Below are 24,984 nucleotides of genomic sequence, written 5' to 3'. Positions count from 1 at the left end.
AGTTGTAGGTTATGAAGCCCTGCACAAAAGCCTCCAGGAATGCAGCAGAGCAGCTGTGGGGCTCACAGGTAGACAGAAAATGATAGCGCTATTTTTATCAGAAAATTGCAATGCTTAAATGTTTCCTATAACTATGTAAAAAACCTCTAGTTATCTTGTCAAACTTTGCTTGTAAAACATATTATTATAATAAAATGATAATTTATTCTTTATTTTGTATCTATTTTTTTACGCACACACACATACACACACATGCATTTTGAGGGAGTTATAGAGAAATAATCCATTGCTACTAAGATTGATTGTGGGAGAATAATTTAAGATGGGTTATTTTTACAAAATAAATTTCCAGAGCCAAGTAAGTTCTACATTTTAATTTCCAGACATCTTTTTTTTTTCTCTCTCTCTCTTTGGTTTTTTGAGACAGTTTCTCTGTGTAGCTTTGGAGCCTGTCCTGGAAGTCACTCTGTAGACCAGGCTGGCCTTGAACTCATAGAGATCCACTTGCCTCTGCCTCTGCTGGGATTAAAGGCGTGCGTCACCACAGCCTGGCAATTTCCATTCATCTTATGCAAAACCAAACACACAAATAGATTACTCCACCAATCTCCACAACAGAAAAAGAACTATGCCTGGAGGAAAAGGGCCTGTGCGAGCCCCATGAGGTCAGCAGTACAACATCACTGGATTAGATTCATTCTTCATAGTTATAGTGATCTGAATCTGCGATGTGTTCCTTCGTACAACAATTCTTCCGAACAGGTTTACAGATGCTTTCTTCCCAAGGAGAGAAATCTGCATCAAATCTTGGTGACATGAGATTCTGCAGTTCCAGTTCCACAGACACCGAGGCTTCTCAGGTGCACCCTGGTGTTCTCCATGCTGTTTCTAGGATCAGCAGAAGCCGGGGGAACAAAAACAACACAAAAGCAGAGAATGAAGGAGGGCAGTAAAGTCTATTTCCAGAATATTGGCCATAAAAACAAAAGTACCCACTGTTGCAGCTGTGTGAGTGTCCTTTGTAGCAAGGTAAGGCGGCTCTAAAACAACTGGAACACTAAAGAACCAGCCAGGGCCCAGTCCAGTAAAGACGATGCAAACTGACCCTGGACACGAGATGTGGCTAAGGGTGAGAGAGACACTATCTTTCTGACAACGAAGCATGAACCCAGGCTTTGCTCTTTACCTTGCTCGTCAACAGATCACTCGTCCTGCGATGTGGCTTTAGCATAGCTCAGAGGTATAGTCAGACCAACAACTGGCCCCACGATGCTCAGCCATGATGTGATGTAGTTGACATTTCTAGAAAAGAAGTGAGTCACAGGTAATAGAAATGCTGTATCATAGTTTCGGATGGAGGACCAGAGAGTGGCCAAAAGGAAGAGAAATGAGGCCTTCCCCCAGACGTGGGCTTGCTTGGCATCCCAGAATCCCTGTGTCAGTCACATGGTGTAAGCTGGACTTGTTATCCTGAGTATAGGGATATCTCTCACCACGGTAGCTGAAGGCAAGACAGAACTGGGGCCTCTGATTCTTATTTGAATGTAAGCAGCTGTTGAGCAGGCTGAATCGGTAGCTAAAACAGTATTCCAGTCCCAGAACTACCCGAACTAGCTGTGTGACGTCAGCAGACTCACCTAGCGCCTCTGTGCTTCAGCTCTCCTGTCTGAGAACTAAGTAAAACAGCGGTGTTCAGTTACTGGGGTGTCAGAAACTAAGTAAAGCAGTGGTATTCAGTTTTTGGGGTGTCAGGATCTAAGTAAAGCAGTGGTATTCAGTTTCTAGGGTGTCAGAAACTAAGTAAAGCAGCAGTACTCAGTTACTGGGGTGTCAGAAATTAAGTAAAGCAGTGGTATTCAGTTTCTAGGGTGTCAGAAAAGCCCAATGTGTTCATAGATCTAAAAATCAGGACACTTAGCACACGGCCAAAATCAATGTGTTCACCATTACCATTAGAAAGAATATTTCTTATTTTAGCCTGGCTTTTAGAGTCGCGTGAAAAGATTTATACTTTTAAAGTCAGAGTAGAGTACAATGTGTCTTGAAGGTGTTTCTTACCGATTGATTTTCTGCGAATTTTTCAGCACAGCAGTCATAAATTCATTTGTCTTGCAGGGATGTAGAACAAAAAATGGTTGCCCAAGTATTGGATGTTCCTGCAACAATTCAAGCTGTCACTGAACTACTTCAAAAAGTTAATCTGCTTTACTTTTTAATTGTTTAGGATTTGTACACCATTTCTCTCTCCCTCACTCTCAGTGTGTGCACACACACAATACACATGCATGTATTTCTCTCTCTCCCTCACCCTCCGTGTACACACACACACACAATACACATGCACACACCCTCTGTGTGCGCACACACACACAATACACATGCACACATGCCTGTTTCTCTCTCTCCCTCACCCTCCGTGTGCGCGCACACACACATTACACATGCACGCATTTCTCTCTCTCCCTCACCCTCCGTGTGTGCACACACACACAATACACATGCACGCATTTCTCTCCCTCCCTCATCCTCCATGTGTGCACACACACACAATACACATGCATGCATTTCTCTCTCTCCCTCACCCTCCGTGTGTGCACACACACACACAATACACATGCACACACCCTCCGTGTGCACACACACAATACACATGCACACATTTCTCTTTCTCTCTCACCCTCCATGTGTGCACACACACACAATACACATGCACACACCCTCCGTGTGCACACACACAATACACATGCACGCATGCCTGTGTACACACAAGCACATGTGGACATGCACGCATGTAGCCATGTGGCAATCTGAGGAGAACTTGCAGAAGTTGTTTCTCTCCTTTTGCCACTGGGGTCCTTGGCTTGACCTCCCATCATCAAGCTTGGTTGCAAGTGCTTTTACCCACCGCGGTGGTTTGATTGAGAGTGGACCCCTTAGAGTCATATATTTGAATACTTGTCCATCACAGAGTGGCACTATTTGAGAAGGATTAGAGGGGTTGGATTAGGAGGTATGGCCTTGTGGAGGAAGTGTGTTACAAGGAGTGGGCTTTGAGGTTTGAAATCCTGCCAGGCACAAGTTCTCTCTTGGCCTGAGGATCAGGATGGGTTTCATCTATTGCATGCATGACACCATGCTCACCACCATAATGATAATGGACTAAACCTCTGAAACTGTAAGCAAGTTCCCAGTTAAATGCTTTCTTTTGTAAGGGTTTCTGTGGTCATGGTGTCTCTTCACAGTGACTAATACATCTACTAAGCTATACCATCAGCTCTGTTCTTTTTAGATAAACATTGATCTTACATTCCAAGTCACTATTAACATTCAGGTTGACTTTCTACTCTGAAACACAATTATAGTCCAAAAAATGCCAAAGGCCGTGAAAAGGAGCTATTCACTGATTTACTGTCAAACACAGTGGGGCACACATGCCATTTACACGCTATAAATTAGATGAATTTCTTTGGTTCTGCCTTGGTTAGCCATGTTTCTCTTTGGCTTATAATTATTCTTTAATTTTTCTCCAGTGATACACAGGAATACCAGTAACTTGACAATCAGAATGAAGCATTTCTCTTACCTCTTTGTTAGTAAAGGAACCAAAGCCATTTACATAAATACGTACATACACACACACATTTTCCTGAAGGACTTCTTACTAACTCGTGCGGAACTGTTTCATTATACAGTTGAGGGTTTGCCTCTAAGAGGAGTATAGCCTACATTTTACAAGACCTCGAAAGAACAACCCAGGAGACTCGTAGACACAGTTCAGTTCAGAGAACTGTTTTGAAAGGGAAACAATGGGATGAGAAGGGTTAAATTGGGATGGGCATGGGCGAGCAGGGTAAAGGAGGAACATGAGCAGGGATAAAACTAATACTAATGATCTTTGAAAAAAACCACATGGAGACCTACTACCACAGAAACTTCGTAATATTACATAATTATACACACATAAAAAGTGGCTTAATTGTGCTACCCTACAAGGGGAGGGCAATACCCCAAACAGACATCCTATGCTAGCAAATAAATACCCTAGTAACAGAAATGAATTGCCTGTTTTTGAGATGCTGTGCAATGGGGTGACACTGACTGCCAAACATTACAGACTATTACCAGAATATTACAGAATACTCCTATAACTTGATGGGAAGACCTCATTGCTGAAGACCCCATATGCTTGGGTCACAGAACATGGGGACATCAAACTGGTACTCACCTACAGGGCAGTGTTCATGGTGCTAGAAGGTGCTATGCATGCTGCCAGAAAAGAAATGTAAGCCTCAATCTCACCTAGATATGAATCCTGCCAACTACAACTACTGTCCTGAGAAGACATGCCCACTCGTGCCATAGTGGCACACAGGTTATGGGATCAACCACTACTTCTGGTTGGCTCAGACCTACTATGTGGAATCCATACCTTGGATTATTAAAGGGGCCAAAAATCTGTAGCTAGATATATCCCAGGAGGAAACCCAATACTATTATTCTGCTAAATGCACATAGTTTTAAAAATGATTCTCATGACTCATTATAATACTGAATAGATCAGAACATTTTTAACTGTCAGCAGAAAAGCTTTTCCTTGCAGTAGATGGCAATTAACATAGACACTCCCAAACAATCAACATTCAGAGAACAAAATACTGCAGAGTGCTCAGCCATAAATCAGAAATCCGTATCACACCTCTCCCTCAGGATTCAGGGATCTTTGTTCAAAGAAGGAGCAGAAGGATTGTTAGAGTCAGAGGTGGTGGATAACACCAGGGTAACAGTGTTTTCCAGACCCTAGAGGGCAGATGCACATGAACTCGCAGTGGTGGTGACAGAGGCACACAACCAGCACAAGTTCCAGGTAGACAAATTCCAGCAGAGAGGGGAAAAGTACACATGTAATATCACTATAAGCTCAGGCGCCACGGCACGTAATAGCTACTGGAGGAAGGAGAGTCACTTAAATATGTGACCCTGATGGGCTGACCACACACTAGGAAAGGCGTCAGTCCCAAGACCAGCCGGGCAACACAAACTGGACTTGATGGGGAAAAAAGAAAAAGAAATAATCTCAAAGTTGGATGAGAAGGGCTGGGGGTGGAGATAAGGGGGAGGAGATGGGGGTAAAGATGATAAAAATACATTCGTGAAATTCTTTTTGTTGTTGTTTTTGAGACAGGGTTTCTCTGTGTAGACCAGGCTGGCCTTGAACTCAGAGATCCGCCTGCATCTGCCTCCTAAGTGCTGGAACTAAAGGCATGTGTCACAACACCTAGATCATTTATGAAATTCCTAAATAATTAATAAGAATATTGCAAAAAAGGGAAAGAAATAACCACAGGGTGGGGGCAAACCTTCAACTGTGGCAAAATAAGCTAGCAACTCCTCTCCTCCCAAAGTAAGTCCAAACCTGAGGAAACAGGTCAAGCATCAAGTCACACAGACTCTGTCTGGGGACTAGAAGCCAAAAACTGAAGGCAAATAAAAATTTTGGGAAGTATAATTTATGATTAAACTCAATGATTTCAAATCAGAAACAGAAGAAAGCTTGCTTAGAAACATTTCCTTTCCCCTGCATCAGCCCCTGGCTCCCCTCTCTGGTCCTAAGAGGTAGCAGCTGTGTTGCCAGCGGGTTGGATTTGATCTCTGTCCACTGTCCAGAAGCACTGTCAAGACAAATCACAAATCAGACCTAAAGAAGGGGTGCCACAGCTCTGAGGCTGCACTTCTGGTTGAGGCGAGCAGCTGGTAACGCACACATTTTTAGGGAGGGATCCTGGACAGGAGGCAGCTGCAGGAGGGAAGGAAGGCTCGCAGGCATCTCTGCTGATGGAATGATACAACGCAAAAGAGACCCAGGGCTGCCAGGAAGTGAGAGCCATGACCGGCTTGAACAGTGTCTGAAGTCAGAGTAGGTTTCACCTGCACCCTAGCCAGTGGCAAAAGAGGGAAGCTCTACGGGCTCAATGCGTTTGAACACAATCTCTATCAACCTGTAAAACTGTTCAGACAGCTGGGCCACTCTGGGGAAGACAGGCTAAAAATTTCAAATGAGAATAAAAAGCCAGACACAGAGACAGACCATGTATATAACTTTACCTTTTTCGGAGACTGAGGAAGGAGGATCATGAGGCCCACCAGTCTGAGAAGCACAGTGAGACCCTGTCTCAAAACAAACCAAAACCAAACTAGCAACGACGAAAACAACAGACATCTCGATGGATATAGGGGAGGCACATTCTGAAGATGAAACACAGGGAAGTTACTAAAACAAGCAGGAGCAACAGCAACAACAGCAAAAAGACAGCCCTCAGAGGAAGCAACAATAGCAAAAAGACAGCCCTCAGAGGAAGCTATTAGAATCCTAATTTGCTTTAATATTCTGTCCAAGTGTCGAGCTTTCAAAGAAATTTATGGCAATACATAAAGGAAACACATAGGGCAATGTATTCAAAAATAAAAATGGACTCTGGGTGGGCTAAATTGTTGGCTTTACCAAGAATTCATATTATACTGATAAAGATTTAAAGTATGTTTACAAACCCCAGGTAAAAGTCAGTGTAAATTCTGCACTCAGTGAAACACCAGACAAAGATGTACTATGTAAATTCATCACCAGATGTGAGATGAGAGAAGAAAGAATAGGTGGATTTGAAGATATGTTAAAAGAAATATTCACACAGCAGCTGAGCAGGTCAGGAAAAGAGGCCATTACAGTCATCACGCTCTCCGAAAACCCAGAGAGGAAACAGAAACCAGGAGCAAAACATCCACTCAACAAAGACAAATCCAGAAATCAGCACCTAGACATAGAATCATCTGAACTCAGATACTTAGATGCCAGTATAAAAACACAATCAACAACAGCCAGGGCAATATGTCTCCATTCTAGCCCAGTTATTCTACCTCAGCAGGCTCTGAGTATTCCAACATAGCTGAAGTAAAGGAAAAAAAAACCTTAAAATGAACTATATAAGGATGGTATAGAGGTCCTTAAAGAGGAAATGAATAAATCTCTTAAAGAAATACAAGAAAACCCAAGCCAACAGTTGAAGGAAACGACTGAAACTGTTCAAGATCTGAAAATGGATATAGAAGCAATGAAGAAAATAGAAGCTGGGAAAATTCTGGAAAGGAAAAGGTCAGACATTTGAACAGGAACTACAGAGACAAGCTTCATCAAAAGAATACAGGCGCTGTAAGAGAAAAGAAGATATGATAGAATAAAGGGATACATCAGTCAAAGAAAACGCTAATACAAAAAAAACCCTTAAACAAACAACAACACAAAACCCCAACTCCTGACACAAAGTCTGGAGACACTATGAAAAGACCAAACCTAAGAATAATAGGAATAGAGGAAGAAGAAGTCCAGCTTAAAGTCCCAGAAATTTTCTTTAACAAAATCATTGAAGAAAAATTTCCTAACCTGAAGAAGGAGATGCCTATAAAGGTACAAGAAGCACACAGAAACACCAGACAGACTGGACTAGAAAATAAAGTATCCTTGCCACATAATAATCAAAACAACAAACATACAGAAGAAAGAAAGAATATTAAAAGGCACAAGGGAAAAAGCCAAGTAACATATAAAGATGAAACTATTAGAATTACACCTGACCTCTCAATGTAGATTCTAAAAGTCAGAAAGGCCTGGACAGATCTGCCGACTCTGAGTTCATGGATGCCAGCCCAGACTACTATATAGAGCAAAGCTTTCTATCACCATAAGTGGAGAAAAGATGTTCCACTATAAAGGCAAATTTAAACAGTATCAATCTATAAATCCAGCCCTACAAAAGGTGCTCGAAGGAAACCTCCAATCTAAAAAGGTTAACTACACCCATGAAAACACAGGAAATAAATCATCTCACACTAAGAATGGAAGAAAACACATCACCACCACCACCACCACCACCACCACCACCACCACCACCACCACCACCACCAACAACAACAACAACAACATAACAGGAATCAACAATCATTGGCCATTATTATCTCCTAACATCAATGGTCTTGATTACCCAATAAAAAGACACAGACCAACAGAAAGAATAAGAAAACAGGATCCATCCCTTCTGCTGCATCCAAGAAACATACCTCAACATCAAGGATAGGCATTGCCTCACATTAAAAGGTTGTAAAAAGATATTCCAAGCAAATGGACCTAAGAAGCAAGCTGGTGTAGCCATTTTAATATCTAACAAAACAGATTCAAACTAAACCTAATGAAAAGAGATGGGGAAAGACATTATTATGTACTCATCAAAGGAAAAATCCACCAATGACATTGCAATTCTTAACGTGTATGCACCCAAGTTTGAAAAACAAACATCACTACAGCTTTAATCAAATATTGACCATCCCGCACTGTTAGTGGTTGACTTTAATACCTACTCTCACTTGCATTTGTGGTTCCTGATCATTTTCTCATATTTTCCATTTCTATAATTCCCTTGGCTTGTGTTTTCTTTATTGTGTCTATTTCAGTTTTTAAATCTTTCATCTGTTTGTTAGCTTTTTCTTGGTTTTCTTTTTTTTTTTTTTTTTTTGGTTTTTCGAGACAGGGTTTCTCTGTAGCTTTGGAGCCCATCCTGGAACTCCCTTGGTAGACCAGGCTGGCCTCGAACTCACAGAGATCCATTTCTTGGTTTTCTTTAAGGGACTCGTTGGTTTCTTCCAATATTTTGTTTGGCTTTTCCTCCATTTCTTTGAGGGAATTTTTCGTTTCCCCTTTAAGGGCCTCAAACATTCTCCTAAAGTTACTTTTTAGGTCGTTTTCTTCTGCTTCATCTCTATTGGGGTGTTTATGTCTTGCTGTTGCAGAGCCACTAGTTTTTGTTGGTGTCGTCTTGCTCTTTGTGCTGTTGAGGTGCTCTTACTTTGTCTACCCATCTTTTCCTCTGATTGGTGTAATTGGGGCTGTGACTCTGGTGATCAATCTTCCAGGTGCCAGTGGATCAAAGGCTCAGATGGTTACTCCTTGTGATGCATTGGAGGCCACGGGAATGTGGAGGTCACTTGGCATTTCCGAAGGTCACTTGGTGCTCCTGGGGATAGCTCTGCAACCCTAGTTCAGGCCTGCTCCTGCTGAGGTCGCTTGCTTGGGCCTGCTCCTGTTGAGGTCACTGGCTTGGGCCTGGTCCTTCGGAGGTGGCTGGCTCTGGCCTGCTCCTGTGGAGATTGTTGGCTCGGGCCTGTTCCTGAGAACATTCCTGGTTTGGGCCCCGGTCCAGCTAAGGTCTTTGGCTTGGGCCTGCTCCCTCAGCTGTTGCTCCCTCTACGTGCTCCTGCAGAGGTCACTGTCTCGGCCTGTTTTAAATTTTAAATTAGGATGAATTGCTGTTTGTGTCCCAGTGTATGGGTATATGCTGTGAGTGCAGGTACCTGCAGAGGCCAAGGGCACTGGATCCTCTGGAACTGGAGTTAAGAGGGCTGTGAGCCACTATGTGAATGTTGGGGATCAAACCTAGGTTTTCCGGAAGACCTAGGAGCCATCTTAACCATGGAGCCATCTCTCCAAACCCGCTCATGGAGGTGGCAATGCTACAGAAGTCACAAAATTCAGTTTGTACAGTGATCTCAGCCAAATATTTTCAGTCAATCATGTCCTCTAATAATGCTAGCCACGGTCAACAGGGGACTTGGGTGGGAGGTGCAGCATCCACCTGCAGAGCAAAGGAAATTCTTTATATTTATAGACATTAAAGGGTAGAGGCCTCTGAGCTTGGAGGGTGGGGTTTCTGAGCTTGGAGGATGGGCATCTCTGTGTTTGGAGGGTGGGAGGGTCTCTGAGCTTGAAGGGTAGGTCTCTGAGATGAGCAGATCAATGGTGATGTTTGGGTATAAAGCTGCAATGTAGGAAGTTAATCCTATACTCTCTCTCTCTCTTAGGGTTGCCACATACTAGGAGATTAGTAGTTTTGTGACAGTACTAGACAGGATATAAGGCATGCAGATCCCTCTAAAGGGGCAGCCTCTGTGATCTAACATTAGTCTTTTTTGCTTATATAAAATGACAAGAAAGAAACTGACATCAAGGAACAGCATTTAGAAGAAGGTGGTATCCAATGACGTCATGGAACAGCATTTAGAAGGAGGTAGTCTCCAAGGGGTTTAGGGGTGCTGCTGACTTTATTCTGGCTACCTTCAGCTGAAATTGGGGTTCAGTTGGGTTAAAGTGAAGTCCCCTCTCTCTTCATCCCATGCAGTGGGCCAACTGCTGATACCTGAGTCAGGGGCTGATAGCCATACACCAAGAAGATGCTGTCCATGTGAGTCTGTATGCACACTGGATGGTGCATACAGTCTGGGTGAACCTACAGCTGGGCTAGGAAGGAGTGGTTGTTTCTTGATCAGGAGTTTGAAGTCCCCAGGAGGTCTCAGGGGTAGGTGAAGTAAACTGGGCTGTAAATCGACTCTGGGAGCTCCACTGTCTCTAGGATGGGAGAAGACCTCAGATCACATCTGGTTTAGTGTGGGCTGGGCTATCCTGGAGTTCCTATCAATCACCGTGTTTGGCATCATTTTTTTTAAAGTTGCTTTGGGAAGTCGTCTTATTTACTATTTTTATTTTCTGTGTGTATGTACTTTTGCCTGCATGTATGTATGTGCACTGTGTGTATGCCCAGTGCCTGAAGGTGGGGGAGCAGAAGAGGACATCAGATCTCTTGGAACTGGAGCCTAGGACAGCTGTAAACCATGAGCTGGATTTTAGGGACCCTACCCTGTTCCCCTCCAAGAACAAGTGCTCTCAATTGCCGAGCCACAGCTTCAGCTCCAGCCCTGGGTGTTTTACGTAAGGAACGTGTTTTTTTCCCAGGTTGGGTACAGGGATGTGATGAGATGGGTTTTAGGTGGTCTGGTCCTTAAACAATGCTGGCCACTCTCAAAGAGGGAAGCTGGAGGGGTGACCTAATGGCAACCCCTCAGTGTTTGAGTCTTATTCAGGAAGCTGATCCTATAAGCCTAGAAATTTGTGTTCAGACCAAGTAGGTGTCTTAGTTAGAGTTGTCATTGCTGCGATGAAACACCATGACCAAAGCAACTTGGGGAGGGAAGGGTTATTTCAGGTAATGTAACACTTCCAGGTAACAGTCCTCACTGAGGAAAGTCAGGATAGAAACTCAAACAGGGCAAGAACCTGAAGGCAGAATTGATGTAGGCCACAGAGGGGTGCTGTTTATTGGCTTGCTCCCTATGGCTTGCTCAGTGCTCTCTTACAGAACCCAGTCCCATCAGCCCAGGGATGGCATCACCTACAATGAGCTGGACCCTCCCCCATCAATCACTAATTAAAAAATGGCCTACAGGCTGACCTTACAGAGGCATTTTCTTCATTGAGGTTCCCTCCTCTCAGATGGCTTTAGCTGTGTCAAGCTGACATAAAACTAGCCAGCACAGCAGGGGAGAGGGTTTCAAATGCTCTGATGTATGTGGCCAGTGAAGACAATTAGTCAGGACAATATTCTTCAAAAGCTACTTCTCTGCAATGGCCCTTTCTTTTAAAACCGATCCCATCAGGAGATAATATCTGTACTTTCCACTTTCTCTGTAGATAGCCAGATCCAGAGACGAAAGCAGTCCTCAGCTCACTCAGGAATTAAGTGTTGAAATCAGAGAAAAAAAAATCTAAACCCCTACACCTGATTTGTTTAATACACCTTTTCATTGTTGTTTTTCTTTTTTGGAAATGAAAGAACATCAAACCAGGCAGGATCTTTTAGTGACGTTCATTTTAGATCAATCTGAGAGGTACATTCATGTGTAAGTGCCACCATCTGCTCTTAGCACCCCTGCACTAAGTGGATGCGCACGGAGACACCGGTGAAGACGCACACAGCCAATGGTGTGTAGGCTAACAACTCAATAAGGACGTCCCTGGAACACAGTCCTGCTAAATGCTCTTCTGTGCAAATAGAAATGATGGGTCAGATTTCTATCTCTGTAACTCCAGAGGAGGTATACAGGCACATTCCCTTATGGAATTTAATTTTGCAGTGGTTAAATGTCTCATAAAGTATGTCTGACATGAATCCTGGGAATTGCTTTTAGAACTATTAGCTGTGACTATCAGGAGGAAATGGTAATACTGCACCTCCATCTCACATGTAATAAACATGACGAGTCACCTGCTTCATTTCTTTACTCAGCTCTCTGGGAGAGCACAAATATAATTCCACACACTGAACTTTCATCTGGTTTCATACTCCAGACTGATCACTGCTTCTACTCTGAGCACATTCCTTAGAAATGGAGAAAGGTTAGGCCAGATGGTAGTAGCGCATGCCTTTAATCCCAGCACTTGGGAGGCAGAGGCAGGTGAGTTCAAGGTTAGCCTAGTCTACAAAGCAAGTTCCAGGGCAGCCAGAGCAACACAGCAAGACCCTGTCTCAACAAAAGAACAAAACAAAATTTAAGTAAAAAAAAAAAAATGGAGCGAGGTGTCCTCCTTTATATACACCTTGTGTGGGAGAAGGATTAGCAAGTAGCAGTGGGGTTCCTGTGCCCTTAGCCAGTGCCTCTCTGAGGAGGGTTTGGCTCTTGCCACACTGAGCCCTGTGCTTAACATCATTCATGTAAGAGGGGCAACGGCCCTTGCCAGTACCAGGCTGGCTGCTCATCACACTCCAGCTCCCCTCGCCTCCAACCAGACTTGATAACTACGACAGCCCCTTCCTCTCCGCCTCAACTCTCTAGTTCACCCCTTCGGACATCTACTTATTGGCTTTAAGATCATGTACATTCATAAACTTCTATGAGTAGTAAAGAGTTTAGCAAATATAGAGAACAAAGAGGGAGACTGTGAACTTCCTTTCAGATATTTTTACACAATCTGCTCACAGTTCCTGTTGCTTTTTGTTAATGAGCATGTGCTACTAAGCACCTGCCCTGTGCCAGCTCCTGCCATATAGGGCTTTGGGGGATTCTAAGTATTGTTATACTATTTTTTATACTTATAATTCTTTTAGATCTAATATAAGCGTAAAAAGTTAATATTTATTTTATTTTTAATTATGTCTGTCTATGTATATGTGCCCATGAGTGCACGTGTCCTCAGAGGCCAGAAGAGGGCACTGAATCCATGGTGCTGAAGTCGCTGACACGGAGCTGGGACTAGAACTCAGGTTCTCTGCAAGAGCCATAAGTATTCTTAATCATTGAGCCATGGGTCCAGTCCAAGGCGGGGGCGGGGAACTTTTCATATTGCTCCTTCTCTTTTATTTAGGTTGAACTTTACAGGTATCTTTAATTTTAAAGTTATCCCCAAAATATTCAATTAATTAAATTTTTAAAAATAAAATCTATATTTGTTCAGTGTCTTTCTGTTTTCCCAAGCAATTGAAATACTGGAGGATGACTAGCTCTCTCTGTTCTCCTGGCTTATGTGCTATTTCCCTGTATTTCAGTTATATTTGCTGCTGCTCAACTCTAGAGATACTATTAGTATTTTATAACTCCATGTTCCTTGAGAGTTCTTCAGATTTTACCCTTTAAACTTTTTTTGGTGAATCTTCACATTCATTTGGGACTTTTTTTTTTTTTGAGACAGCATCTCACATAGCCTAGGGTGGCCTCAAACTCACTACGCATTGGAGATCGACCTTGCCCTGACTCCCTGCCTCTACCTGAGATTATTTTACCCCTGAAATACGTCTTTCAGGAGAATGTTTGAGTGAGGATTTACAGGTGATAAACAGTCCCATCCTAGGATGTTCTATCATGCCGTCATTTCTGAAAAATAAGCTGTAGGTAAACAATCCTAGATTACAGATGTATCTATCAGGATGCGAGCTGTAGGTAAAACAATCCTAGATTACAGATGTATCTATCAGGACGCGAGCTGTAGGTAAAACAATCCTAGATTACAGATGTATCTATCAGGATGGGAGCTGTAGGTAAACAATCCTAGATTACAGATGTATCTATCATCAGGACGCGAGCTGTAGGTAAAACAATCCTAGATTACAGATGTATCTATCATCAGGATGCGAGCTGTAGGTAAAACAATCCTAGATTACAGATGTATCTATCATCAGGACGCGAGCTGTAGGTAAAACAATCCTAGATTACAGATGTATCTATCATCAGGATGCGAGCTGTAGGTAAAACAATCCTAGGTTACAGATGTATCTATCATCAGGATGGGAGCTGTAGGTAAAACAATCCTAGATTACAGATGTATCTATCATCAGGATGCGAGCTGTAGGTAAAACAATCCTAGATTACAGATGTATCTATCATCAGGATGCGAGCTGTAGGTAAAACAATCCTAGATTACAGATGTATCTATCATCAGGACGCGAGCTGTAGGTAAAACAATCCTAGATTACAGATGTATCTATCATCAGGATGCGAGCTGTAGGTAAAACAATCCTAGATTACAGATGTATCTATCAGGACGCCAACTGTAGGTAAAACAATCCTAGATTACAGATGTATCTATCATCAGGATGCGAGCTGTAGGTAAAACAATCCTAGATTACAGATGTATCTATCATCAGGACGCGAGCTGTAGGTAAAACAATCCTAGATTACAGATGTATCTATCATCAGGATGGGAGCTGTAGGTAAAACAATCCTAGATTACAGATGTATCTATCATCAGGATGCGAGCTGTAGGTAAAACAATCCTAGATTACAGATGTATCTATCAGGACGCCAGCTGTAGCACCTCTCCTTCTTCCAGGTTTTATAAGTAGGAGTTAACTGTGCCCCTCTTCAGGTCTTCCTCCTGTGAAGTACCTGGGTGTGGATTTCTTCATTTCTACTGCTTGGGGTTCACTGACCTCCAGAACACAAAGGCGAAGGTCCTTCCAACTCGTGAGGAGTTCCTGGAGTCAGCTCTGTGAGTGCTGTCTCTCCTTCATTCTTCTGAAAATCCCATTACTTATGTCATTTCTCTTCTATCTGCTATAGCTCTTAATTTGTTAGTATATTTACCGGTTCATCTCATTTTCACTACGACACGTGCAATTCCTCAGATTCTTCTCCTAGTACACTAATAGACACTTTAACTATATTTACCTACTTTTAATATAGACTTTCTAGCCATACTTTATTTTGTAAGTGATCTATATAGTTATTCTTCAATTTTGCCTTATTATTTTTATTATTAATTGTTTTGACATGGTCTCTAGCTCTGGCTGGCCTAGAACTCATTGTGTAGATTAGGCTGGTATCGAACTCATTGAGTCCATCTGACTCTGCCTTCCAAGTGCTGAGATTACAGCCATGTGCCACCATATCCAGTTTTGGGTCTCTGGCAATCTAATTATTTAGCCAAGGATGACCTTGAACTCACGTTCCTCCTGCTCCCACCGTCCGTGATGGCATTACAAGTATGTGCCATCACACTCTTTGAAATTTTCCCACTTTTGATGGTCTTATTTCAAAAGTATGTTGAATTATACTTATATTTTGCAATGAATAATTCGATATCTAGACTTATGGCTTCTAATACTAAAGTCTATTGTCTTGGCTGGTATTCTCTTAGATTCTTTTTTTTTATATTTATTATTTATTTATTTATTATGTATACAATATTCTGTCTGTGTATATGCCAGAAGAGGGCACCAGACCCCATTACAGATGGTTGTGAGCCACCATGTGGTTGCTGGGAATTGAACTCAGGACCTTTGGAAGAGCAGGCAATGCTCTTAACCTCTGAGCCATCTCTCCAGCCCCCTCTCTTAGATTCTTATTATGAATTCTGCATTTGTAATTGCTGGTTTGCAGCATGATTATATAGTGGTAATTCTTTGGGGCCTATGATTAAATGTGTAACCCTCTGAAGAGGTTTCTACATGCTTCTGAGTGGTGTTTAGGAGGACTCTAATTCCATGCTAGCATGAAGACACATCTTTAGAAATTTTCTGAGGATTTTTTCCCTCTCGTCTTTTTAAACCACTAGAAGGCAGATAGAATAAAAAGGAAGAGTTGTTTTTAACTATAAAGAACATGGTGCATGAGGTCCTATTTGACACTGGTGCTAAAGAAAGCCTTTGCAGAATTAACACCTGAGCAGACCTATGAGGAGCAAGTCATGGGATTCTTTGTGAACCAACCTTTATTTATGATGACTTAGAAATGTGGACAGTAATCCTTAGAAAACTAAACCAAAGCTTTACATGCAGTTTACCAGGAAACTAGTTGCTGTTCCCCCAACAATTTCCCACCTACAGGCCTTTGCACACACTGCTCTTTCTACTTGGAACTCTCTCTCCCTTCTCTATTCACAGACACTTATTTTCCTCCTATAGATCACAGCTGAGGCAGGTGCCTTCTACCCATATTCCACTTGCAACCTAGGCTTACTGCTAACTCCACAGTGTTCCATGCAGGCCATTGACTATTTATAGCTAAGTATCCCAAGTATTCTGCATTTCCTTAAGGGCACAGGGAGTATTCTGATTATGATGCTCAATTTCAGCATTTAACACTGCCTTTTACATACTAGGTACTCAATGCCTAGACGGAGATAGCCTGCTACGCCAAAGACAGCTGTTCCTTACACGTACAACCTGCTCTACAAAGGGGAATATTTGTGTGGGAGTCATCAGTAGGCTTTACAACACTGGAAAGCACAGGAGAGAGAATGGTTCTTTCTTTGGTATGGAACTGCAGATGACACCTACTATACATCTGTAGTAAAACTTCAACATCTGTCCTGCCAACTAATTCTCCCAATAAGAGGGTGTGGGGGCACAGGGAGGAATAGCTCACCCCACGAAACTTACATTAAGACATGTCAGTTTTACAGTATATTCTAAAATCTACTCACCCCCTTCCCTTTGGAGACAAGATCTCACTATGTAGACAAATTCAGTCTTGAACTCACTGTGTAGCCCAGGTTGGCCTCAAACTCCTGATTCTTCAGCCTCAGTCTTCTGGGTGCTAGGATTAAAGATGTGCACTACCAAGTCTGGTAATCTACTTGTTTCTATATAAATAATCATATCTGTTTTCTTCACTGGCAAAACTAATGCATCAAGGGGACCGCAATGCAAGAATACAGAAGATACCGCAATAGAGCTGACTATGAAGCTGGCAAGTAAAGATCCAAATCCAGTATACAGGGACTGAAGGAAAGGATAGGCTGCATCTGATGGGGTGAGCAGGGCACCGGAGACTTCCCAAAGAACAGACAGGATTAAGGTAGGAGGAGAGAAGAGTGTGGCCAGAGACCAGAAGCCCCAAAATTGACACCAAATTTATTGAAAAATTAATAGTTAAGCAAGAGACATACCAACTTCCATTTTTACACAAAACTCAAAAGCGTAATAAATTTGGAAGAGAAAAAAATGCCTATTTTGTGTGTTTTGTTTGTTAAAGATATTGTTAAATGATTGAGGCAATCCCTTTATGACCAACAAATTCCCTGAAAATGATCAACATTCACACAAGATGAAAACACAAGGTACAAAACACAGGCAATTTTATTTTACAGTTGGAAGAAAACAAGGAAGATCATTGTAGGAGGGAAGAATAGTTACCCAAGTCCATATTTCTGTCCTGTACAGATGCTGAAGATACAGACAGAAAGACAACCAGGTAGTATTGAAGGACAAAAACACAAGAAAGAAATGAAAGTTTCCCAGAAAGTTCAGCTACTTTCTTATTACTTCTGGAGTAGGCTGGGAGCCATGGGAGCCACACTGTGCTCTTGCTGTGCATAGACATCATGTGGCCAAAAAAGTCCAACGGTATTTAAGATGGTGGTTTTTAAACACCGTAAACTAGCTTCAGAGTCACGTGTGGCACAAACATCTCCAGGATTTCCAGAATTTTTATTAAAAATTACAGACATCACAGTAGTAATTCTCACACACCACCTTGTCTACTAACAAACCTTCCTTTCATGGCCACAGAGAGAGCCAAGAAAGTAATTCTTCCCCTCCTGCATAAATCTACAAAGGGCTCCATCCCTGGGCTTCTGACAACCCCAACTCCAACTCACGGATTAAAGAGCATGAGACTTTGAACATACTTACAAAGTCTATGGGATGTTGCTGTAAGCAACATGATTAATATGTGAGAGTTCTGAGTTCCCAAACTTGTCTAGTTATCAATTTGTTGTATATAATTTTAATCTCTCTGTATTTTGATATGCAAAATGGAAATAGCACTGCTGGTACTTCACAGGGTGGAAAGAAGACAACCACCAAGACTTACAAAGCCTGCTGGGGGAGAGACACTTATGCAAATGTCTACTAATTACACAGTCATGGCTGCACAACTGGGCCGGGCAGATGATAAGATCGAGCATGCACCCCAGCCATCAGCATCGAGAACAAGCATTCAACCCAACAGCACTTGTTGCATTTTATGCAGCATATTATGTTGCAATATCCCATAACCTAACACAGCATAGCAGCTTCCAAATTATCTTCAAAGAATTCTCTGATAGAACATCAACTTATTAGATACAACAGTTAAAGACAAAAACAAGAAAGCCAGTCAATTACTAATGAAGAACTTGTAAAAAGCCAATCAAAGCTCTCATCCAGAGAAAATGAGCAACTCTGAGGCGCAGAATCGTTTTGTATATTGATGAGATTTTTATATAGTGCCACAGAAAGAAAACTAAAACATTAAGATAAAGAAAAAAAGAAGCCTGTGCCTGTGTCTGGAAGTCTCATTATCTCCATACCAATGTTTCCACTAAAATCTCCTGCTCTGGGGAAACTGCTCATTTTTAAGATGTCTCTAGGGAGGTGCTAGCAGAAGAGGATCCTCCGGATTTCAGAGTCTGTCAACACCCCAAATATAAGGGGTGCAAGTCAGAAGAGTCTTCACTCAACCCCCATGCACTCAGTCATAGCATGGAAAAGTGAAATATGTAGGGCCACCTATTTTTTTCGATGTTAAAGAAAAAAAATTGGTAGTGGGGAGGATGGGGTTTGAGAGTTTGAAAAGAAATTAGATAGAAGATGTAAGAGAAAATTGACAGAGAGAACACTCAATTAAAATAACTAAACAGCAAAATAGTAGGAGTGTGGCCTCAGGAGTGAGCAGAGTGTGAGTGTGGCCTCAGGAGTGAACAGAGTGGAGGTCAGTCTCAGAACTCAGACACAAAAAGCAGAGCTGTTTCTCACAGCTAGCAACAGGACCATCAGGAACATTTGTTATGTTAGCATGGCTATTTGGAGCCCAGACTGGCCTGGGGTTGACTGTGTAACCCAGGCTGGACTCAAGTTCCTGTTTCAATGAGATGCTGTGATTTCAGGGTGCTGTCACCACACCAGGCTCATCTGCTACCCTGCCAACCTTGAAGATTCCTGGAACCCACTGGAAGTCTGAGATCAAGTCAAGGTTGATATCACAGTTGACTGAGGTCCAGTTTCCACACCAGGGGCAAAGGCTGCCTTCCCACATGAACAGAGAAAGGAAGAAGATGTTTTCAGTGATGCTCTGAGTTCAGAAGTGAAAAATAGGGCACAGGCTAGCTGCCTCCAGTAAAGTAAGAGTTTGGCCTTGATGAGGCATGAGGACTAATACATATAACACATGTAACAATTAATAAAAAAGGAGGCCACGAATTTGGAAGAGATAAAGGAAAGTTTATGGGACAGTTTGGAGGAAATAAAGAAAAAAAGGAATGATGTAATTACACTACAATCTCAAAAATAAAAGAATAGACTGAGCCAACAACCTAGGCCAGAGCAGGCTGAGGCAGTAAACTCAACAGGAGCTTAACTGAGCTAGCAACCTAGGCCAGAGCAGGCCTGAGTCAGCAAACTCCACATAAGCAGGACTGAGCCATCAACCTAGGTGAGAGCAGGCCTGAGACAGCAAGTTCCACAGGAGCAGGACTGAGCCAGCAACTTAGGCCAAAGTGGGCCCGAGACAGCAAGCTCCATGGGAGTGGGAGTGGATCCAGACCCAGGACATTTGCAGAGGCAGGACTGAGCCAGCAACCTGTGCTGGAGCAGACCTGAGACAGCGAACTCCACAGGAGCAGGTACAGGGGAGAAACTGCTGATCAAGTGGGCCAGAGACAGAGACCACTGTGGGTCCTGGTGTGAATCTGGGACCTTTGAGGGAGTAGAGCTGATCCAGGATCCCTGTGGGTCTGGGCATCAGTCTGGGACCTCAAAGGAAGTAGATCGAAGCCAGAGACCTTTGTGGGACCAATGCCAAGCCAGGGACCTCTGCAGGAGCAGATCCAGACCAGGGATATTTACAGAAACAGGTCTGAGACAGCAACCTAGACAAGAACAGGCCAGAGACAGCAAACTCCATGGGAGCTGAGAAAACCCTGGGAGCACTGAGTGACCTCCAGGAACACAGAGTGACCAGTGGAGTAACTAGAACCATGGCACTGACTGTACCACAAGGAACAACCACCTGAGCCTTGGATACACTGGTACCTAGAAGATTAATAACCAAAGTCACAGATAGCTCCAACCACACCAATTAGAGGAAAAAATAAGTAGACCAGGTAAGAACACACTCAACACCACAAAGAGCAACAAGACACCAGTAAAATCTAGAGACCCTACAACAGCAAGACTTGAACAACCAAATATAAATGAAGCAGAAAAAAAAGACCTAAAAAATAACTTCAGGAGAATGTTTGAGACTGTTAAAGGGGAAATGAGAAATTCCCTCATAGAATTGGAGGAAAAAACAAACAAACAAACAAAAATAAAAGACATCAGCAAATCCCTTAAAGAAAACCAAGATATTCAAGACTTGAAAACTGAAATAGAGACAATAAAGAAAACAGAAGCAGAAGGAATTATAGAATCAGAAATCATGAGAAAATGATCATGAACCACAAATGTAAACATAAACAGTAGAATACAAGAGATGGAAGAGAGAATTTCAAGCACTGAAGATACAATAAAGGAAATAGAGTCATCAGTCAAAGAAAACATTAAATCTAACAAAAGCTTAACACAAAATATCCAGGAAATATAGGACACCATGAAAAGACAAAATCTAAGAATAATAGGTATAGAAAAAGACGTTTAACTCAAAAGCACAGAAAATATATTTAACAAAATCATAGAAGAAAACTTTCCCAACCTAAATAAAGATATGCCTATGAATATACAAGAAGCTTACAGAACAGCAAATAGACTGGATCAAAAAAAAAGTCCCCTTGCCAGATAATAATTAAAACAATAAACTTAAAAAAATAAAAAAGAATAAATAACTGCAAAGGAAAAGGGCCAAGTAACATATAAAGACAGACCTATCAGAATTACACCTGAGCCGGGCGATGGTGGCACACGCCTTTAATCCCAGCACTCGGGAGGCAGAGGCAGGCGGATCTCTGTGAGTTTGAGACCAGCCTGGTCTACAGAGCTAGTTCCAGGACAGGCTCCAAAGCCACAGAGAAATCCTGCCTCGAAAAACAAAAACAAACAAAAAACAGAACTGCAACTGACATCTCATTAGAGACAATGAAACCCAGAAGGTTGTGGTCAAGTGTTATGCAGACATTAAGAGACCACAGATGCCAGTCCAGACTACTATATCCAGTAAAACTTTCAATCACCATAGACGGACAAAACAAGATATTCCATGATGAAACCAGATTTAACCAATACCTAGTCACAAACCCAGCCCTACACAATAGACTAGAAGGAAAACCCCAACAGAAAGTTGGATACATCAACAAAAATACAGACAATTGGTGATTTCACAGCAACAAATCCCAAAGAAGGGAAAAACCACACACAATAACATGACCAACAATGAAAACTTAATTAACAAGAGATAGAATCACTGGTCATTAATATCCCTTAATACAAATAGACTCAACTAACCTATAAGAAGACACATGATAGCAGATTGGATATGAAAACAGAATCCATCCTTTTACTGCATACAAGAAACACACCTTAACCTCAAAGACAGATATCGCCTCAGAGTAAAGGGTTGGGCAAAAAATTTCCAATCAAATGGACCTAAAAAACAAGTTGATGTAGCTATCCTAATATCTAACAAAATAGTCTTCAAGCTAAAATCAATCAAAAGAGACAAAGAAGGACATTTCATATTAGTCACAGGAAAAATCCATCAAGAGAAAATCTCAATACTGAACATCTATGCTCCAAATACAAGGGCACCGGCATATGTAAAAGAAACACTTCTAAAGCTTAAATCACACATTAAACCCCACACACTAATAGTGGGAGACTTCAATACTCTACTCTCACCACTAAACAGGTCAGTCAGACAAAAAAAAATGAACGATCCACCTCTCAGTGGGTGGGTGCACCCCTCGCGGTCCTGACTTCCTTGCTCATGTTCTCTTTCCTTCTGCTCCTCATTTGGACCTTGGGAACTCAGTCCAGTGCTCCAGTGTGGGTCTCTGTCTCTATCTCCATCCATCACCAGATGAAGGTTCTATTGTGATATGCAAGATATTCATCAGTGTGGCTATAGGATAGGGCCAGTTCAGGCACCCTCTCCTCAGCTGCCCAAGGAACAAGCTGGGGACATCTCCTTGGACACCAGGGAACCCCTCTAGAGTCAAGTCTCTTGCCAACCCTAAAATGGCTTTCTTAATTAAGACATACACTTCCCTGCTCCCATATCCACCCTTCCTCCATCCCAACCATCCCATTCTCCCAAGCTCTCTCCCCATCTCCCCTTACCCAGACCCCCCAAGCTCCCAATTTTTGCCTGGCAATCTTGTCTACTTCCAATATCCAGGAGGATAACTATATGTTTTTCTTTGGGTTCACCTTCTTATTTAGCTTCTCTAGGATCAGGGATTATATGCTCAATGTCCTTTATGGCTAGAATCCACTTATGAGTGAGTACATACCTTATTCATCTTTTTGGGTCTGGGTTACCTCACTCAGGATAGTGTTTTCTATTTCCATCCATTTGCATGCAAAATTCAAGATGTCATTGGTTTTTTTTTTTTTTCCACTGAGTAGTGCTCTCACCAAGGCCAGCTGGACTGGGACTGATGGAGCATGTGATAAACCGGATTCTCTGCATGTGACTGACAATGAGGGCTGACTGAGAATCCAATGATAATGAGACAGGGTTTTGATCCTACTGCATGTACTGGCGTTGTGGGAGCCTAGTCTGTTTGGATGCTCACCTTCCTAGACCTGGATGGAGGGGGGGAGGACCACAGAGCAGGGGACGCTGACTGCTGGAGAGGGAGAGGGGGAGGGGGAATGGAGGAAGGGTGAGGGAAATGGGAGGAGGTGGAAATTTTTAATAAATAAATAAATAAATAAATAAATAAATAAATAAAATGAACAGAGAAATGAGGGAACTAACAGATATTATGACTCAAATGGATTTTACAGACATCTATAGAATATTCTATCCAAACATAAAAGAATATACCTTCTTCTCAGCACCTCATGGAACCTTTTCAAAAATTGATCACATACTCGGTAACAAAACAAATCTCAACAGGTACAAAAAAATTGCAATAACCCTATGTATCAAATCACCATGGCTTAAAATTAGAATTCAACAGCAATACTAATTACAAAAGCCCCAAAACACATGTAAATTAAACAATGCTCACCTGAATCATCAATGGGTCAAGGAAGAAATAAAGGGAGAAATTAAAGACTTCCTAAAATTCAATGAAAATGACCACACAATATACCAGAATTTATGGGATACAATAAAAGAAATGTTAAGAGGAAAGTTCATAGCACTAAATGCCTGCATAAAGAATTTGGGAAAATCCCACACGAGTGTATTAACGGAACATTTGAAAACTTGAGAACAATAAGAAGCAAACTCAACCAAGAGAACTAGATGGCAGAAAATAACCAAATTGAGAGCTGAAATCAACAAAATAGAAACAAAGAAAATAATACAAAGAATCAATGAGACAAAGAGTAGGTTCTTCAGAAAATCAACAAAATAGACACATCTGTATACAAACTAACGAAAAGGCAGAGAAAGAATATCCAAATTAACAAAATCAGAAATGAAAAGGGGGACATAACAACAGACATAGAGGAAATCCAGAGAATCATCAGGTCATATTTCAAAAACCTATACTCTACAAAATTGGAAAACTTCAAGGAAATGGACAAGTTTATGGATAAATATCACTTATTAAAATTAAATCAAGACCAGATAAGCAAATTAAACAGACCCATAACTGGTGAAGAAATAGAAACATGCATCAAAAGTCCCCCCCCCTCCAAAAAAGCCCAGGACCAGATGGTTTCAGCTCAGAATTCTACAAGATTTTCAAAGAACTAATATCAATACTCCTCAAATTGTTCCACACAATAGAAATAGAAGGAACAGTGCCAAACTCTTTTTGTGAAGTTACAATTACCCTGATACCCAAACCACACAAAGACATTACAAAGAAAGAGCAATCTCACTCATTAACATTGATACAAAAATACTAAATTAAATACTGGCAAATCGAATCCATGAACACATCAGAACCATCATCCACCATAATCAAGTCAGCTTCATCCCAGAAATGCAGGGATGGTTCAACATATGAAAATCTGTCAATGTAATCCGCCATATAAACAAGCTGAGAAATAAAAACCACATGATCATCTCCTTAGATGATGAAAAAGCTTTTGACAAAATAAAATATCCCTTCAAGATAAAGGTCTTGGAAATAGCAAGGATACAAGGAACATACCTAAACATAATAAAGGCATTATACAACAAGCCAACAGCCAACATCAAACTAAGTGGACAGAAACTCACAGTGATCCCACTGAAATCAGAAACAAGACAAGGTTGTCCACTTTCTCCATATCTATTAAATATAGTTCTTGAGGTCCTAGCTAGAGCAATAAGGCAACAAAAGGAGATCAATGGGATATACATCAGAAAAGAAGAAGTCAAACTCTCATTATTTGATGATATGACAATTTACATAAGTGACCCCAAAATTTCTACCTAGGAACTTCTATAATTTATAAACACTTTCAGTAATGTAGCAGGATACAATATTAACTCAAAAAAATCAGTAGCCCTCCTTACACAGATGATATATGGGCTGAG

General features: G+C 41.7%; 1 protein-coding gene across 4 annotated transcripts in view; it reads right to left on the bottom strand.

The window, feature by feature from the left end:
* Positions 1 to 234: 234 nt before the first annotated feature.
* Atg10 (autophagy related 10) overlaps positions 235 to 24,984 on the bottom strand; it is a 295,099-nt gene continuing 270,349 nt past the window's right edge. For 3 of the 4 annotated variants that reach the window (XM_075976347.1, XM_075976351.1, XM_075976350.1), the window contains 3 exons: positions 2,059 to 2,156; positions 1,188 to 1,302; positions 235 to 906 (listed from right to left, as the gene is read on the bottom strand). In XM_075976347.1, coding sequence (XP_075832462.1) covers positions 1,203 to 1,302; positions 2,059 to 2,156 — 198 coding nt within the window. In that variant the 3' untranslated portion in view covers positions 235 to 906; positions 1,188 to 1,202. Of the gene's footprint in view, positions 907 to 1,186; positions 1,303 to 2,058; positions 2,157 to 24,984 lie in introns of all 4 variants that reach the window. The other variant, XM_075976349.1, reaches the window with a different exon arrangement.

Source organism: Microtus pennsylvanicus, chromosome 6, assembly GCF_037038515.1.
Source record: "Microtus pennsylvanicus isolate mMicPen1 chromosome 6, mMicPen1.hap1, whole genome shotgun sequence".
In the NCBI taxonomy this organism is placed as follows: Eukaryota; Metazoa; Chordata; class Mammalia; order Rodentia; family Cricetidae; genus Microtus; species Microtus pennsylvanicus.
The sequence above is the reverse complement of the archived record's forward strand: the minus strand, read 5'-3'. Positions and strand labels throughout refer to the sequence as shown.